The sequence below is a fragment of the Eptatretus burgeri genome, chromosome 16 (assembly GCF_056783735.1).
Source record: "Eptatretus burgeri isolate ZD-2024b chromosome 16, Ebu_testis_v1, whole genome shotgun sequence".
In the NCBI taxonomy this organism is placed as follows: domain Eukaryota; kingdom Metazoa; phylum Chordata; class Myxini; order Myxiniformes; family Myxinidae; genus Eptatretus; species Eptatretus burgeri.
The window spans coordinates 41484784-41502638 of NC_140976.1; the positions used below are offsets into that span (position 1 = coordinate 41484784).

The 17855-nt window shown below is 40.8% G+C and overlaps 1 protein-coding gene and 1 pseudogene across 4 annotated transcripts in view; one reads left to right on the top strand and one right to left on the bottom strand.

The window, feature by feature from the left end:
• DHX37 (DEAH-box helicase 37) overlaps positions 1–17855 on the top strand; it is a 94091-nt gene that overhangs the window by 24109 nt on the left and 52127 nt on the right. For all 4 annotated transcript variants that reach the window (XM_085859821.1, XM_085859822.1, XM_085859823.1 and 1 more), the window contains exons 8-18: positions 463–668; positions 898–1046; positions 8280–8369; positions 10709–10805; positions 12836–12949; positions 13202–13303; positions 13445–13525; positions 15474–15609; positions 15841–15923; positions 16055–16196; positions 16318–16382. In XM_085859821.1, coding sequence (XP_085715947.1) covers positions 463–668; positions 898–1046; positions 8280–8369; positions 10709–10805; positions 12836–12949; positions 13202–13303; positions 13445–13525; positions 15474–15609; positions 15841–15923; positions 16055–16196; positions 16318–16382 — 1265 coding nt within the window. The remainder of the gene's footprint in view (positions 1–462; positions 669–897; positions 1047–8279; positions 8370–10708; positions 10806–12835; positions 12950–13201; positions 13304–13444; positions 13526–15473; positions 15610–15840; positions 15924–16054; positions 16197–16317; positions 16383–17855) is intronic.
• LOC147010938 (uncharacterized) lies at positions 4523–6078 on the bottom strand (annotated as a pseudogene).

Below are 17855 nucleotides of genomic sequence, written 5' to 3' on the forward strand. Positions count from 1 at the left end.
AGTAATTTATGTGCAGCCTTTGTCGTCCTGCAGTTGACGTCATGTGGGTTTCAGTAGATTTTGGCAGAAGTTTTAGGGGCGTTCCCGGAGAGGTTTGTTTTTTTTAATTTTACATTTTACAGAACGAGTATTGTGAAAAAACATTGTCAGATCTGAAATCACGATGAAAAACTCCTATATATGTATATATATATATATATATATATATATATATATATATATATATATATATGTATATATATATATATATATATATGCAATTTCAGTAATTTTGGGTGTCATGGGACCTTTAAGCTACACATTTGAAGATGCGTGTGGGCAGTGTGCAAAATTTAGAATTCTATAACTCTTGGAGATTGTGTATGAGAAATGTGAAAATCATTTTGGACGTCTTCTGTGCAACTCTGGCAGCTGTATAAATGGCTCTTTCTGTTTTTTATTGCTCGGCTTTGTGTGCTCCAGATTGCAGCAACTTGGGAACCCTCCAACCTTGTGATTTAGATGATCAAGGTACTGTTAAAGTTGTTGCGGTTCCTGCAAGAGTTGGAGAAACCACCACAGTTCCTGTAAAAGTAAAGACCACAACTATTGGAGCTCCTCCAATGGCTGAGACTACTGTATCGACCCCAGCCCAGTTTGTGCCTATATTTCGGATACCAGAGATAGAGGTGATGTGGATTGAAGAATCTGACTATCGATTCATACTTTATATCTGCATTCCTATCCCAGCAATGGCAAACCCTCAGGGGCTCTAGCCATTTGAGTTGCAGAAAAGTGCATGCTATGGCTAGTTTGTTTTCATTCATCACATCAAAAGTACTTTCAGAACACCTGTAGTTGCAGAAAGACTGTTGTAGCTCCATGAGCGATTGTCGTATGTGGTTGTGTCGGGTACAGGCCAGTCGTGCCTTGCTCCCAGTGGTGGCGGAAGAGCAGGTTATTATGGAGGCTGTGCGGGAGAACCCCATGCTGGTGTTGTGCGGTGAGACGGGCAGTGGTAAAACCACACAGGTTCCGCAGTTCTTGTACGAATCTGGTTTGGCGAGGTAGGTGAGACAGGAACCAAAAACTACCTCTCATTTTGATAAATTTACTTGTTACAATTTAAAACAACAAAACAATACAATTTATTTAATAATAATGAAATCCACAATGATGGTTGATTTGTTATTGATAGTACAGATAGTTCATTGTCATCAGAAATTGAGATTTTTAAATGGATATGAGATGTCATTCATAAGCTGAGACTATTTATAGAAGAATTTGTGCAACAGGGACTCGTGTTTCATACATGAGGTGTTCTTACAGTTTCGACAAACTAGGCACTCACGACAGCAATACACCTAAACATTTTTTTTTCAATTTACGCCTATAATGATTATATGTGTGTGTATGTATGTGTATATGTATATATATATATATATATATATATATATATATATATATATATATATATATATATATATATATATATATATATATATAATAAGAAAGACCCACCCACATCTCTTACCTGTGAATGGAGGGAATAACCAATCAGCTCTCACTTAATCAATTAAACCCATGTGGCTAGGATTATATAAATATATCGACTCCTTCAATGCTCTTTTAGCTGAAGAAGCTGCATAAAGCAATCAAGGAAGCCTACACAAGGTAATCCCTTCGTTGTTTCAAACCCTTCCCAGAGTCCTTCCACAGCTGTAATGACATTCACAAGTAGTACACACATGAGAATCCTAATGCTACACACCCTCTCAGCTGCCGGACCGGTTTCATCACTTGTTGGTGAATCGTCACAGGTGAGAGATATGGGTGGGTCTTTCTTGATTATTTATATATTGACTGCTTTTGGCGTTTGCACGTGGTGCATGCTTGGGAGCCTCATTGATATGTATTTCTGTCTGTGCTGTCACTGATGGTTTGCCAATAAGCGATGAACCCGGTCCGGCAGCTCTGACGGGGGGTGTGTAGCATTGGGATTATCATGTGTGTACTACTTGTGAATGTCTTTGCAGCTGTGTAGGGACTCTGGGAAGGGTATGAAATTGCAAAGGGCTTACCTTGGTAGCCTTTCTTGCTTGCTTTATGCAGCTTCTTTGGCTAGAAGAGCATGGGAGGAGTTGATTTATTTATATATTAATATTTATTTATTTGTTTATATATAATTTCGGTCATGGCGTCTGAGCAGTGGCCAGCGTGGTTCAGATTGACTGTGGTTTCTGTGTACCATGACCTGCGTACCATATCCTTGTGTCGTAAGAGGCGACCGGGGTTGCGTCAGGAAGGGCATCCGGTGTAAAACCTGTGCCAAATCATTATGCGGATCATAAGGGATGATCCGCTGTGGCGACCCCTAACAGGAGCAGCCGAAAGAAGAAGAAGATGTATATATGTATATGTATATATATATATATATATATATATATGACATACCAGTGGAGGCATGAAAGTGCTTCGGAGAGATGGCAGTGGGGTTGTTCACCAGATTGTTTAATAAAATCTTGGAATGTGAGAGCATGCTGGAGGAGTGGAGATTAAGTGTACTGGTTGATGGTGAAGATGGAGTCGCTGAAAGGATGCTGAAGAGGAAGGCCAAATAAGAGGTTCATGGATGCGGTGAGGGCAGACATGCGGGTGGTTGGAGTGTCAATGGAAGATATGGAGGATAGAGCGAAATGGAGACGGTTGATTCGCTGTGGAGACCCCTAACGGGAGCAGCCAAAAAAAGAAGAAGATACATACTGTACCAGTCAAACGTTTGGACACACCGACTCATTCAAGGGTTTTTCTTTATTTCTACTATTTTTTACATCGTAGAATAATAGTGAAGACATCAAAACTCTGAAATAACACTTGGAGTTATGCAGTAACCAAAAAAGTGTTCAACAAATTAAAGTATATTTTATATTTTATATTCTTCAAAGTAGCCACCCTTTACCTTGATGACAGCTCTGCACACTCTTGGCATTCTCCCAACCAGCTTCATGAAGTAGTCACCTGAAATGCTTTTCCAACAGTCTTGACGGAATTCCCACCATATGCTGAGCACTTGTTGGCTGCCGTTCCTTCACTCTGCGGTCCAACTCATCCCAAACCATCTTAAATAGTGTTTAAGTCGGGTGATTGTGGAGGCCAGGTCATCTGATGCAGCACTCCATCACTCTCCTTCTTTGTCAAATTGCCCTTTACACAGCCTGGAGGTGTGTTTTGGGTCATTGTCCTGTTGAAATGCAAAGGATGGTCCCACTCAGCGCAAATCAGATAGGATGGTGTATCGCTGCATAATGCTGTGGTAGCCATGCTGGTTAAGTGTGCCTTGAATTCTAAATAAATCGCCAACAGTGTCACCAGCAAAGCACCCCCACACCATCACATCTCCTTCACCATGCTTCACGGTGGGAACCACACATGCAGAGATCATTCATTCACCTTCTCTGCATCTCAGACATGGCGGTTGGAACCAAAAATCTCAAATTTGCACTCATCAGACCAAATGACAGATTTCCACCAGTCTGATGTCCATTGCTCGTATTTCTTGGCACAAGCAAGTCTCCTCTTCTTATTGGTCTCCTTCAGTCATGGTTTCTTTGCAGCAATTCGAGCATGAATACCTGATTCACACAGTTTACTCTGAACAGTTGTTGTTGAGATGTGTGTTACTTGAACTCTGTGAAGCATTTGCTAGGGCTGCAATTTGAGGTGCAGTTAATTGGCGATTTCTGAGGCTGGTAACGAATAAACTTATGCTGTGCAGTGGAGGTTACTTTGGGTCTTCCTTTCCTGTGGTGTTCCTCATAAGAGCCAGTTTCATCATTGCGCTTGATGGTTTTTGCGACTGCACTTGAAGAAACTTTCAAAGTTCTTGAAATTTTCCAGATTGGCTGGCCTTCACATCTTGAGAGTCCATTTGCCATTTTGAGAAGCTATGAATTGTCAAAGGTACAAGGTTTTTGGTTGATTTGTGATCCCAATGGGTCCCTGAAGTATTCCAGCTGGGTTGTCCTCAGGACAACTTTTGGCAAACCTTTTTTATATGCAAATTAGGTCCACCATTACTGAAAAATCGATTTGTTGAATATCTCTGCAACTATGCATGATAATGTCACAGAAATGGTATCTATACCCATGTTTTCATGGTCAAGGATTAAGATAAAGGTATTAAAGTTACCACATCCATATATTTTGTCTTTATGAAAATTAGTTGCCGCCATTACTGAAAAATCGACTTTGTTGAATATCTCTGCAACTTTACATGATAATGTCACACAAATGGTGTCTATATCTATGTTTTCATGGTCGAAAATTAAGATAAAGGCATTAAAAATGTTACCCTATCCATATACTTCAAGCTGTACACCATGTTGGAGGATCATGACATTTATTATAATGACAAAGTAACAATGGAATCTCAACAAAAACGGAAATCATGGAATTGTTAATGCAGTAATAATGTTGCACAACATATTCATTCCAAACTAATGTTGCATGTGCAAACTAATCCATAAATTATCCTCCAAACTCCTCAACACTCATCATCTTCATCATCATCATCATCATCACTCTCCGCATCATCCTGTACATTATCCTCCACATAATTCCTTGCCGTAAAAGGGTTGAAACAGCCTTCACCACCAGCGCACACGCAATAGGCCGTACATGACATGGTATGTCTGTGGCAGCTGCATCCCTCGGTACTGCATACCTTGCCCTCTGCTTTACATCCGCAGCTTATGACATCAATGAGCCCTTGTGGAGCCGGAGGACCTATGTCAACGACAGCTGATGGAATACCATCATTTAATTCCCATCCAAATTGTGTGATGTCCACACAAGGAGGAGCCTGCTGATCAGCAGCCTTCCACAACATAATCTGAAGGTGTGCTCGGCGAACATGAAGAAGCAGATTCACTTCTGTTGGAGGCAATGCCATGACCTACATTGGCTTCCCCCTTCTTCCAGGAGTATAGCTGATAGCGTGCTATACTCATCGAAGTACCTGGCGGTTGACCATATCAGGCCGTGAAGAACTGGTGGCCTGTGTTCATTAGATCCTCGTGTGTGGCATCTTCCTCGCCCAGGACCTCAAACAGCCCTGGGAAGTCACCTTCCTTCAAAATATTCAGAGCGCTGATCTTCCCCTTGTTGAATGGGTAGGAAACTGTGTCGCAGCCACTCAGTGCATGCATTCCAGGTAACTGGAGACACTTCTGGACATACAGACATACAGCTTGCGTTGATGTCAATCACTGCCCCATTCCAGCGTTCCATATGGATACTGCAAACATTGTGCAGCTGCATCGCCCACACCCAGTACATCAAAAGCACAAATACATCGGTGTCATCGCTCAGGATTCGAATCACCACCATACCAGATTCGGTAGCTTGTAGCAGGTATGAGATCATCGTGATATCTGCCTCATCATGTGCAAAGCCACCATCTCTACTCTCGATCGATATATCAGCACCCATGTTGAATGAGGACAGCACCCGTGAGAGTTCGCGCTTGTTGTGATTGTTCTTAAGAATGGCATCACGATTAGGAAGTGGACTGCTGATGGTCAAGTTATAGTCTGTTGAACCCTCGCAACCACGTCGCTTCCTCTCGTGGTCTTTTGCTGAGATATCATTATACCTGTCAAATACCAAAATCTTCTCGGTACCATCAGGATAACATGAGAGATGACACTTGATACTCTCAATGACAATGGAGGCATCCCCTCCATGTGGCCATATGATGTGGTAAAGCAGCTGCTGTGCATCTACGATCACGATGTCTGGAGCTGGAGCATCGAGTTGTTTCACACCCAAACGATTGGCAAGAACAGATTTGTTGCCCTTGCGTAAGCAGCCATACTCATCGATGATTGAGGGCGGGAATGCACACAGTTCGTATTGAAAGATGGGTGCTAGCTTTAGCTGTCGTTGTTGTCCGACCATCAGAAGGCGGATGAAGATGGCCTCCATGTCAAAGGCAGTCTCACTGCCAATCCTCATGCCTCGTTTGAGTTGTTCCATCGTCTTGACCTGGCTGGAATTCTTGCCATGGAAGCCGGAGGGCAGAGAGTTGTGGAATGACATGACCATCTTTTCTCCAATTACTACTGCAAATACATGTATTAAACTTATAAACCTTGATGTGGTAACATTTTTAATGCCTTTATCTTAATCCTTGACCATGAAAACATGGGTATAGACACCATTTCTGTGACATTATCATGTAAAGTTGCAGAGATATTCAACGAAGTCGATTTTTTTTCAGTAATGGCGGCAACTAATTTGCATAAAGACAAAATATATGGATGTGGTAACTTTTTTAATACCTTTATATTAATCCTTCACCATGAAAACATGGGTATAGACACCATTTCTGTGACATCATGCAAAGTTGCGGAGATATTCAACAAAATCGATTTTTCAGTAATGGCGGCCCTAATTTGCATATAAAAAAATTGCCCAAAGTTGTCCTGAGGACAACCCAGCTGGAATACTTCAGCAACCCCTTAGGATGACAAATCAACCAAAATACCTTGTACCTTTGACAGTTCATAGGTACACTACAGTGAACATAGGAAGGGCAAATGGACTATGAAGTAAAGATGGACTGTCGTTTCTCTTTGCTTAATTGAGTTGTTCTTGCCATAATATGGACTACTACAGTACAGTCAAAATAATAGTCTTTTACCAAATAGGGCTATTTACTGTATACCAACTTGTCACAACACAACTGATCGGCTCAAATGCATTAAGAAGGAAAGAAATTCCACAAATTAACTTTTAACAAGGCACACCTGTTAATGGAAAAGCATTCCAGGTGACCACCTCATGAAGCTAGTTGAGAGAATGCCAAGAGTGTGCAAAGCTGTTATCAAGGCAAAGTGTACGGAAAGTTCAGAAATGTACGGATTTGCATCTCACCATACCCTAATTTAATATAATAATAACTAATAAATAACTAACATATTTTTCGTGAATCATTGAATCTAAAACACTGGATGTTGGGCCAGCTAGAAATAAGTTCAGGGGGAGTGGAGACAGCAATAGAGGTGGAGATGATAGTGGTATTTGGTAAATGAGACGAAATATTCTAATAGTTTGTAAATCCAATGATTGAAAAATTAGGGTATGGTCATATATGATTACGTGTACTTCTGTACTTTCTAGGTGAAAAAGGACTGCATTTTCAAACTCAGTGGGGTCGATTTACTCTAAGAAATGTTTAGACGGACAACAAATTAATTATAGATTAGAAAATATCGAAATGAGTAGGATTAGTTGCTCAACTCCAGTTATGATAAATCTTGTTTTAAGTCATATTTTCGAAATGGTCATGAATTCAACGTCGGTGCAGTCATTTCTTGGAGTAAATCGACCCCATAGAGTTCGAAAATGCACTCCATTTCCACCTCGGACATCCAGAAGTACCCGTAATCGTACCTGACCATACCCAAATTTAACCAACTCATGAAACTAAAAGCCATCATATGGAGCGACCTCTAAATCAGCTCCGATCAACTTAAATTTTTTTATGCGCGTTATTGAATCATAGTGGAATAATTTAAGGCTTGTGGAGACCACATCTGAATTTTTTATATTTTTTTTGCTGTTTTTGGACCACCCTAATATATATATATATATATATATATATATATATATATATATATATATATATATATATATATATATATATATATATATATATATATATATATATATATATATATATATACATAATATATGAATTGGTCCATGGTAAGGGTTATTGGTACCAAATGTGAGGACAAACTTTATGGTATTTATCAGGTAGTTTGTCTGGGACTATTGCTTGTTCATATAGCATTTGGAATGGCACACTTACAAGCCGGTAAAACATGAAATTAATCCGAAATTGAACATGGGAGCCATTGATGCTCAATGTGTCTCGAGGCAAGTGCTTGCTTGTTTAATTTTGAGTAATCGAGACTTTGGATCGTTGATCTGAATTTCTATGGTGTTGTGGATTCTACATTTCGGCCTGGGACTTCTTAAAATAAACCATGTTCTGGGATAAAGTAACACTTCCAAGTCATGTTCTTCATTTTATACAAACAACACTTGGTGTGTTGTGTTGTGTTCCTTCTCTCCCAATGGAGCAGAACACCAAATGCGATAGGATTAATTATTTTGATGTGTCACAGTTTAAAAACTAGTTCAAATTGTGACCATAACTAAAATGTAAAGGGGAGTTTAAAATGTGTTTATAATCCCCCCCCCTCCCTTACACCCTTTTTTCATCTGGTTAGGGAGGGGATTATTGGGGTGACAGAGCCCAGAAGAATTGCTGCAATGGCCATGTCTCATCGTGTTGCCAAGGAGATGAACCTTTCAACTCGGTAAACCACTTACTTTCCTTTGTTTACTTTTCCGACTTAAACAAAACTATGAACCCTATTTCTTCATTCACTCTTCTTGTTATGGGTGAAAGGAGGTTGTTTTCACCTCTCTCTCTTTGTTACTTACGAAATCTAAAGATTTCTTAAGTATATTGATCACTTCCGTTTCTGTTTGTTTGTTTGTTTGTTTGTTTGTAGGCACGATAACTCGAGAACGGAAGAAGCTACCAATGTTAAATTACACCACGTGATTCAGGAGGGTGATGGCTAGTGCTGATTAGATTTTGGTCAAAATCGGTCAAAGGTCAAGGTCACAGTGAGGTCAAACATCCAAAAAATGATAACTCGAGAACGGAAGAAGCTACCAATATCAAATTACACCACGTGATTCAGGAGGCTGATGGCTAGCGCTGATTAGATTTTGGTCAAAATCGGTCAAAGGTCAAGTCACAGAGTGAGGTCAAACATCCAAAACATTCGATTTTTGATGGTTTGATACAGAATTATCGTAGAAGCTTCTGGTTTGTGTCGCTACCTTCTCTGGAGACAGCGTTTATTAGACAAGGTCAGAGGTCAAGTTGCCGATTTCGTAAGTACCAGTCTATGACTGCTTGTTTGTTTGTTTGTTTGTTTGCAGGCACAATAACTCGAGAAGGGAAGAAGCTACCAATGTCAACTTACACCATGTGATTCAGGAGGGTGATGGCTAGTGCTGATTAGATTTTGGTCAAAATCGGTCAAAGGTCAAGGTCACAGTGAGGTCAAATATTCGATTTTTGATGGTTTGGTACAGATAACTCGAACGGAAGAAGCTACCAATGTCAAATTACACCACATGATTCAGGAGGGTGATGGCTAGTGCTGATTAGATTTTGGTCAAAATCGGTCAACGGTCAAGGTCACAGTGACGTCAAACATTCGATTTTTGATGGTTTGAAACAGAATCATCGTAGAAACTTCTGGTTTGCGTCGCTACCTTCTCTCGAGACAGCTTTTATTAGACAAGGTCAGAGGTCAAGTTGACGATTTCGTAAGTATCAGTCTATGACTGCTTGTTTGTTTGTTTGTTTATTTGTAGGCACGATAACTCGAGAACGGAAGAAGCTACCAATGTCAAATTACATCACGTGATTCAGGAAGGTGATGGCTCGTGCTGATTAGATTTTGGTCAAAATCGGTCAAAGATCAAGGTCACAGTAAGGTCAAACATCCAAAACATTCGATTTTTTGATGGTTTGGTACAGAATCATCGTAGAAACTTCTGGTTTGCGTTGCTATCTTCTCTAGAGACAGCTTTTATTAGACAAGGTCAGAGGTCAAGTTGACGATTTCGTAAGTACCAGTCAATGACTGCTTGTTTGTTTGTTTGTTTGTCTGTCTGTCTGACTGTGTGCAGGATATCTGAAAAAGTTGTGGACGGATCCGGATGAAATTTAGTGGGAATGTTGGGTGTGTGACAAGGACAAATTGATTTGATTTTGGTGAAGATCCAAATCTGGATCTGGATACGAGATTTATTTAATTTTTAAAGTGATTCTTCACCATTGAGGGATAGCGCTAAAAACAATATATAGCATGAAATTTCAAAAATGTATTGGGCCTGATATGTTGTCGTTGATCAGGCATTGTGTGACGGAGGTATGTGCTCTACCGAGTGCCTTTCTAGTTTGTTCTGTGTCCTCTGAAAAGCACCCACGCTTCCATCGTGATTCCCCCAGACATTTTTGGATGCACCTCAAGTATTTGGAGAAAATACGTTTCTTTCGCTCTTTATGAATTGTTTCAAGGAGTGGTTTGATTTTGTTTGTTTGTTTTTTCACTTCTTGGTACCATTTTGTTGCCAATGTTCCTCAATTGCAATTTTTTTTATGCCTCCACTGATTAAGTCGCCGGAGGCATTATGTTTTTGTGGTGGCTGTCCGGCCGTTCGTCATAGGTTTGCATTCCCACGATGACTTAAGAACGGCTGAAGGAATCTTAGTTAAACTTTTTAAAAGTATGTATTATGATGCAAAGATGAACTAATTTGATTATGGGGTCAAGAGGTAAAATTTCTGTTCTCATGCTAATTGGGGAACCAGTGATGGTATTTTGACCAAACTTGATGTCAGTATATATTATGATGCAAAGATGAACTGGTTAGATTTTGGCATGGAGGTCAAAGGTCCGAGGTTATGTTAGGTAAAAATGTGATACTTGAGAACAGCTGAAGAGATTTAAATCAAACTCGGTACAAGTATGTATAATGATGTAATAATGTGGGCGGAGACATATCGGTCGACATCGAAGAGTGCAGTTCGAGTTAATTATTTTTCACCCCTTCCTCTTTCCCCCCTTAGCGTTGTGTCTTATCAGGTGCGGTATGAGGGAAATGTGACTCCTGAAACTAAGGTGAAGTTTATGACCGATGGAATCCTGTTGCAAGAGGTGAAAAAGGTTTGTGATTCGGCTTATCTTGTTTGGTAATTTGCACATCGCTCATAGCAATTCAATTGAGTAAATATTGATTCATTCTTTTTTTTTTTTTTGCATTCATTTTCCTTCTATGATGATTTGATTTCCAATAATTCCTTTTTGGGGAGCTCAGAATCTGCAACTCCCCTACAAAAGAGGAAAATGGAGATATAAGTATCAAAAGTATGAAATTTATTGATGTTCAATGCATGTTTTTTATGATGAGAAGGAAGGGAGTTCCATAACCTAGCAGTACAGGGAAAGAAAGAATCAGAGCAATACAATGTTCTGAGAAAGAACAAGAAAAACAGAATCGGAACAATAAGGTTAATTAATGGGTGAAGAAACAACCAGAGCACAATAACAACCAAAGCAGTTCAGCAGAACAATAACCATGATGGGAACAGTTTAAAAAGGAAAGAGAGAAAACTGCTTAATGGTGAGCTAAATATTGCAAATTGCAAGCGACGGAGGCATCGCCATTAAGATGAAGTCTCAGTTTGAATCTGGCTGAACACCCTGAGGACAGATTGAGGACTCTCACTCCACACATGCGAGTGGCATTCCAGTGATGGCTAAATGTGGAATTTTTAAGAGTAAAACTTTGCATTGGATGAAAATATTGTTTAGCTTCAAAAACTCAATTGGGGGAAATAAAAGATTTCCAAAAAGATTGGATTCTCCACACCAAATGAACGTGTACTACGGATTCCTTTAGTTCACTCATTCATTGAAATACAATTGAGGGACAAATTCGGTACACTTGATTTTGGTGATACGTATGACTTGTGTGCCGAACTTGTCCAAGGATACAAGGTTTTTTTGAGCCCCATATGAGATGGCTTAAATTTGGAAAAGATGGAAAGTTTTTGACATTTGCTAAGACTTGACTACGAAAGAATAATTAAGTGTTGTATCATCAGCAAATGAATGGATGGATGCTGCTGGAGGTACATGAAAGTTAATAGTTAATAAAGAGCAGGAAAGTATGGGTGGCAAAATCATGGAACCATGAGGGATTCCAACATTGATTGCAAAGCAATGAGAAAGTTATCCATCAACTCAAACAGCTATTGATCGGTTCGTAACAAAACTGCTGAGTCAAGAAATGAGACTGAGATGGAGTCCGTCCATAGGAAATCTACATGGAGTCCATCTTGAGCGCAGGCGACCACACTGCGCAACCGCACAACGGAATCTTTGTGCCAAAGGCATTGGATGTATCGAGAGGCATTATTCCGCTTTCACCAAAATGGTCAATTGCAGAGGATCAAACATCTGTGATTGTAGGCAAGTAGGTTGCTTTAAGTCATATTTGTGATCAGAGAGGAGATGGTCACCTTCTCGACATGAAAACAGTTTAATTATGACGGACTTCATCACTTTGGAGAGGAGAGAGATTTGAGATGGGAGAGATAATGAAGAGTAATCAGAATGATTCCCATTTTGGGAGTTTGGGAAAATGTGAGAGTACTTCCGTGAGGATGTGAAGACGCCACATGACGAAGGAAGCCTGAAAAGACTGCTTTGCATAGGAGCAACCTCAGGGTCACATTGCTTCAGAACTATGGCTTGAACCTCAAAGGCTCAAAGACTTTATTTGCAAAGAGAATGGGCTTTCGGAAGGTGCTGAAAGAGATGATGTGAATCGGTACTGAAAAAGGGATATATACCAGTCATCAAGAGTAGAAATATAAGGGAAAAGAGTCTCAAAGCAGTCAGCATTAGCTTTGGAGTTCAATTCTCATTGACCAATGAAGAAAGAGAGGACCCACCTCACAAGGAACCGAGAAAACCCTCGTCACCCCAGAAACCTTGGGAGAGGAGCCATTTTAGTTGCTGATTTCCCATATAGATTACGACCAGTAGCAGGTAAACTTGATTTGATTATAAATGGGAAAACAGCTGTTCTTTGAGCATTTTATTCCTGTGCCTTCTTAGCTTGTCTTTTGATGTTTGTACATGGAGCCCACAATTAATGATCACCAAATTCATTATTTTTCTTCCCACAGTCCTTCTTGCTCAACTCTTACAGGGTCATCATAATTGATGAGGCCCACGAGCGTTCCATGCACACGGACATTCTGATTGGTCTGCTGTCCCGGATTGTACCGCTGCGACACAAGGTGAGGGCGCGACTTCCATGATCGTACTCTGCTTCCAGGGTATTGTTTCTGCCGAAGCATTTTCAGTGGCTTAAAACAAACCCTGGACAGGTCGCCATTACATCACAGAGGGAGGAGACATATGACTTGATTTGGAATAGATTTTCTTTTTAACACATAATCTAAGGCTCATGGAGCAACCTGTACCTGTATTCTTATTTACAATTGGTACAATTTTGAGAGGATAAGAGTACAATTTATTTTTATTTGCAGAAAGGCCGGCCGCTCACCCTAATAATTATGTCCGCCACACTCCGAGTCGAAGACTTTGTTGAAAATGCTCGTCTCTTTCCCTCACCACCTCCAGTCGTTCAGGTGCGCTTCGTTGCTGCTTTGTCGGCCTTACCGAGCTTGCGAGCACGCTCTTCTGTTGATGTTTTGCTCGCTTTTCAAGCTTTTCTGCAGTAAGAAATGAAACTTTCAATGAAACGAGGCTTCTTTAATTGCTTGTTCTAGGTGGACTCTCGCCAGTTTCCGGTTACTGTACATTTCAACCGACGCACACCGGATGACTACATCTCTGAAGCTTTCCGTAAGGTGCATATTCATTTTTCTTTCCTGTGGCCTTGACTTTTTTTGAAGTTCTCCAAATTGGTTTGCTTCTTGCTCACGATCTCATGCTTATGGTGTAGCTTGTATTCAAATTTTGTGCAGGGAAATGACGTTTGGAGACATCCGTGCACCTTTGCGTCATTTACAAAGGAGACGGTCAACGCATTAGCGTAGTATATTTGAACATGGCGTCCCAGCATCATGAGCCATGTGCTCAGATGGAAGTGCGAAAGCAGCAAACTCTTGTATACAATGGTTTTTACCAAACAGAATGGTTGGTGGTGCAGCCAATTTTTGCCCACCCAGCCTGCACAAAGATCCTTCACATAATGAGAACATTTCTACCCAAACACTGTTGATGAACACTTGTTATGCACTCCAACCACTATGCGACCTGTCAGAAGGTCAAACGGCAGGCATCATGGTGGGAATTGTTTTGAATGTGATATTTAGATTCTTATTTTCAAAATCCCCTTTGATATGAACATATGCGTGCTTCTTTGGTTTAATTGAATGTTCCTGGCTGCAAAACTCTTGACTGGTGGTTAGGACAGATACCATGTGCTTTCGAGGCAGGCGACACTTGTTGCTGCTGGTCGTGCAACGAACACTGTGATAAGACTCGATTTGTGCCCTGCTGCCTCGTCAAGTTTGGGGGTTCCATTCAGATATATGTACATGTATATACAAACATACAAGTGGGGTATGCTTGCAGAAGTTTGTGTGCATCCTACATGCATGCATACTAAATATAACCTTTATATATTTGACAAAGTGGATTGTGGTTGAATTATGGAAGAGGTTAAATAACTCGAGCAAATCAAGAATGAGTGATTTTAATGAGCTATCATCGTTTTTTAATGTAAATACTTCAAATGTTGTGAAAGAAAACTATTCTTTACCTTGTAATAGGTTGCTAGGCAATGCCAGGAGTCATAATTTGTGATTTTAAGTCGAAAATGAATGTTCACGGGTGAATCTGCAACTTGTAAACCAAAGTTGGAAAACAAACAGTGATTGCCATATTCTTGTAGCTGTTCCCACATTACACACCGTTTACAGAGCTGTTTAGTTATCAGCATGTTAAGTTAGCATCTTCCCTTTTTGATACATGAATGTAGCTTAGATTAGGAACGGTTTACGTAATCGGCTGCAAGCAAGAGAGATAGTGATTTCTGTCTCCTCGGGAATCAATTCCTGAACTGACTAAGCACTGTACAAGTCATTTTGCATGTTTAGAAAGAAGGCATCACTTTCTAGGTAAACAAAACACTGCTGCGAAGCATAAATTAAATTTGTTTTCCAGAATTCTAAATTCTCTCCACGAGCCTCTTCCCTTGACTGTTCCAAGGGGGCGGGTCCAAGCAGGCTTTGTTTGCCCACCCTGCTGATTGTCTCCACCCCCTTTTCTCCTCGGCATCCCTGGGCGGTGTATTCACCACGAGTGATTTTAAAAAGCAGGGATTAATAAAATGCATTTTTCATTCGACATTTTGGATTAGTGATTTTTGCCAATCTCATCTGTATTTCACGGATTTTTGAACGTACGGCCTTGTATTTCTGTCTGCGCTGTTGCTAATGATTCCCAAACAAGTGATGAGATCGGTCTGGCAGCTGAGGGGTGTGTACTGTTGGGGTTCTCATGTGTGTACAACTTGAGAATGTCTTTACAGCTGTGGAAGAACTCTGGGAAGGGTTTGAAACAGCAAAAGGCTTACCCTGAGTAGCCTTTCATGCTTGCTTTATGCAGCTTCTTCGGCTTGAAGAGTATTAGAGGAGCCGATTTTTTTTTTTTTTTTTTTTTTTTTTTTTTTTTTCACTTGTGCAAATTAGAATTGCTCGTCATTATCATAATCAGTCTTGATTGTTACTCAAGTTTCCAGTCAATCTGTATTACTCATGCCTTTGGTCTTGCATGACTATGTTCTGGCAGGTGTGCAAGATTCACAAGCTGTTACCCCCTGGTGGGATACTCGTCTTCCTGGCTGGTAGAGCCGAGGTTCTTGCACTCTGCCAGCGTCTCAGGAGGGCATTTCCAAGTCAAAGTACAAAGTTTGACATGACTCGTGGTGAGAAGCCACAATTCCATGATTCTTCAACGTTTATCAAGAAATCTCGATTTTTTTTTTTCTTGACTGCTATCCTCTTGCTTCACATGTTGTACCAGTTTTTGCATTTTCCATCTCTTCATCACTACTATAATGCAAAAATCTCAGACATAGGGCAAGAGTTAAGACTTTGGAAGGAGTGGTGTGATTGAGTGAGAAGGATGGAATACTGTTTTACTCTTGTCTTCCTAGAGCATGGAAAAAAGACTGCTGACCAAAGAGGAACAAAGAGACAGAGAAAAAGTGGGAACAATGCAAGAATAACTTTATCCACAGTGAGGATTTCTTCTTATCAGCACTCGTGTTAATAAAATCTTGCTTTATGCATTGATACCGTTGTAACCACATGACACTGAATGGTTGGATCCTCCTGTAAGGCATTTTGTTTCTTTCTCACCCATCCAAGCTCCCTCGTGTTGACTTATCGGATTACCCAGTACTACCAAAGAGCGAGGGAAAGCAAGAAGCTTGTGAATTGGATGGGGATTGCGAGGTGGAGGAAACCAGTGATTTTGAGTTGCTGGATGATGTGGATCTAGAAGCTGAGGGTAAGAGCATTATGATGGGCATTTTGTTGTTGCAAAGGAAGATCTTTTTGACTCAAAATCCATCACTTGCAGATGTGCTTCTTCTTCCATTTTATTCTAATTTTTGTTTTTCTCTCTGAAGATTCCTGTCAACCGCTAAGTGTACTCCCACTGTATGCAAAGCTGTCTGCACGTGAACAAGCAAAGGTATGCTGCACTCAGCTTCTTCCATTTGTGATTTTTATGAGCCCACCCCCACCCCAACCTCACGAGAGACGGGGTTTTGCAATTGCTTCTGTGTGTCTGTCTGTCTGTCCGTCTGGCTCGGCCAGTGGTCGGCAACCCAAATAACAAGAAGCGCCATTTTTTAAAATTTGGTCAGAAACACGATATCTAAAGAGCCGCAATGCACATAAACCCTATTTCAATAATTGAATAACAGGACAAAGACACAAACATTGATTTTTTTTTAATGCAATACATATTTATCGAGTTGGTATCGATGAAGGAGGCCATTAAATTTTCTTCAGAACATCGAATCAGCTTACCCATATTTACCTCTGCCAAAGAAGGTGGAAGGAGGTCATGTTTTCACCCCTGTGTGTGTCTGTCTGTTTGTCTCTCTGTCTCTGTCTCTGTCTGTGTGCAGGATATCTCAAAAAGTTGTAGACGGATCCGGATGAAATTTTGTGGACAAGTTCGGTTTGTGACAAGGACAAAATGATTAGATTTTGTTGAAGATCCGGATCCGGATACGTGAATTTTTTTTTAGTGATTCTTCACCATTGAGAGATGGGGCCAAAACGGTATATATGTGTGTGTGTGTGTGTGTGTGTGTGTGTGTATATATATATATATATGTATATGTATATGTATATGTATATGTATATATATATGTATATATTGTCGTGGGGTCGGGTGAGAAGACCACTAGGTGGGGGAAGCTGTCGATTCCCACCAGACTCCCCGGAATTGTAGGCCGTCGCTCACAGATAATTCCGTGACGCGGCGGGTCGCTTAACCGACCGTGGATGCCAATAACTCAACCACGTGACCTAGGGTCCTCCCGCCTATGGAATCGGGTTACCTCATTAACTACGCGGTTTAACCACCGGAGAACCACGCCCTCGGTACGCCTTGTCCGGATCGGATCACCTTTCCGGATCGAATGCAGCCGAGTGACGCTGCCAAGGACATACCGGCTAGAAGGAACGGACCGTTGGGAATAAAGACCCGGCTAAACCTGGATTCGAACCATGCTGGACCAATGAGAGAAAAGACAAAGGTGAGCTGGGAACATTTCTACAACAATTATTTATTTACAGCAAGCAAGGAAAAGCATGTGGCACAACAAAGGTTAATTGGGTATGTAACGCAGGGAAAGAGGAGAGGGGTGGGGGTGTGGGGGTGTGTGACAATTATACAAGCAACTTATCAAAGCAGACACAGTGCAGACTTGACGTGAGATTATTCACAGTAACAACAATAAAAGATCTTCTTCAGGCTTACTTAACAGACAGGCGCCAGCACACTCAGACATGCACACAGAAAAAGAAACCCCAATGAAGAAAAGGACTTTTACAGCCAGGGAGGGAGGGGGTTGAGGTTATAGTCTCGGTACCTGGGTGTTTCAGGGGGAGGGATGCTCTGTGGTGTAGCACCAGCCTCTCAGTCGCTCTG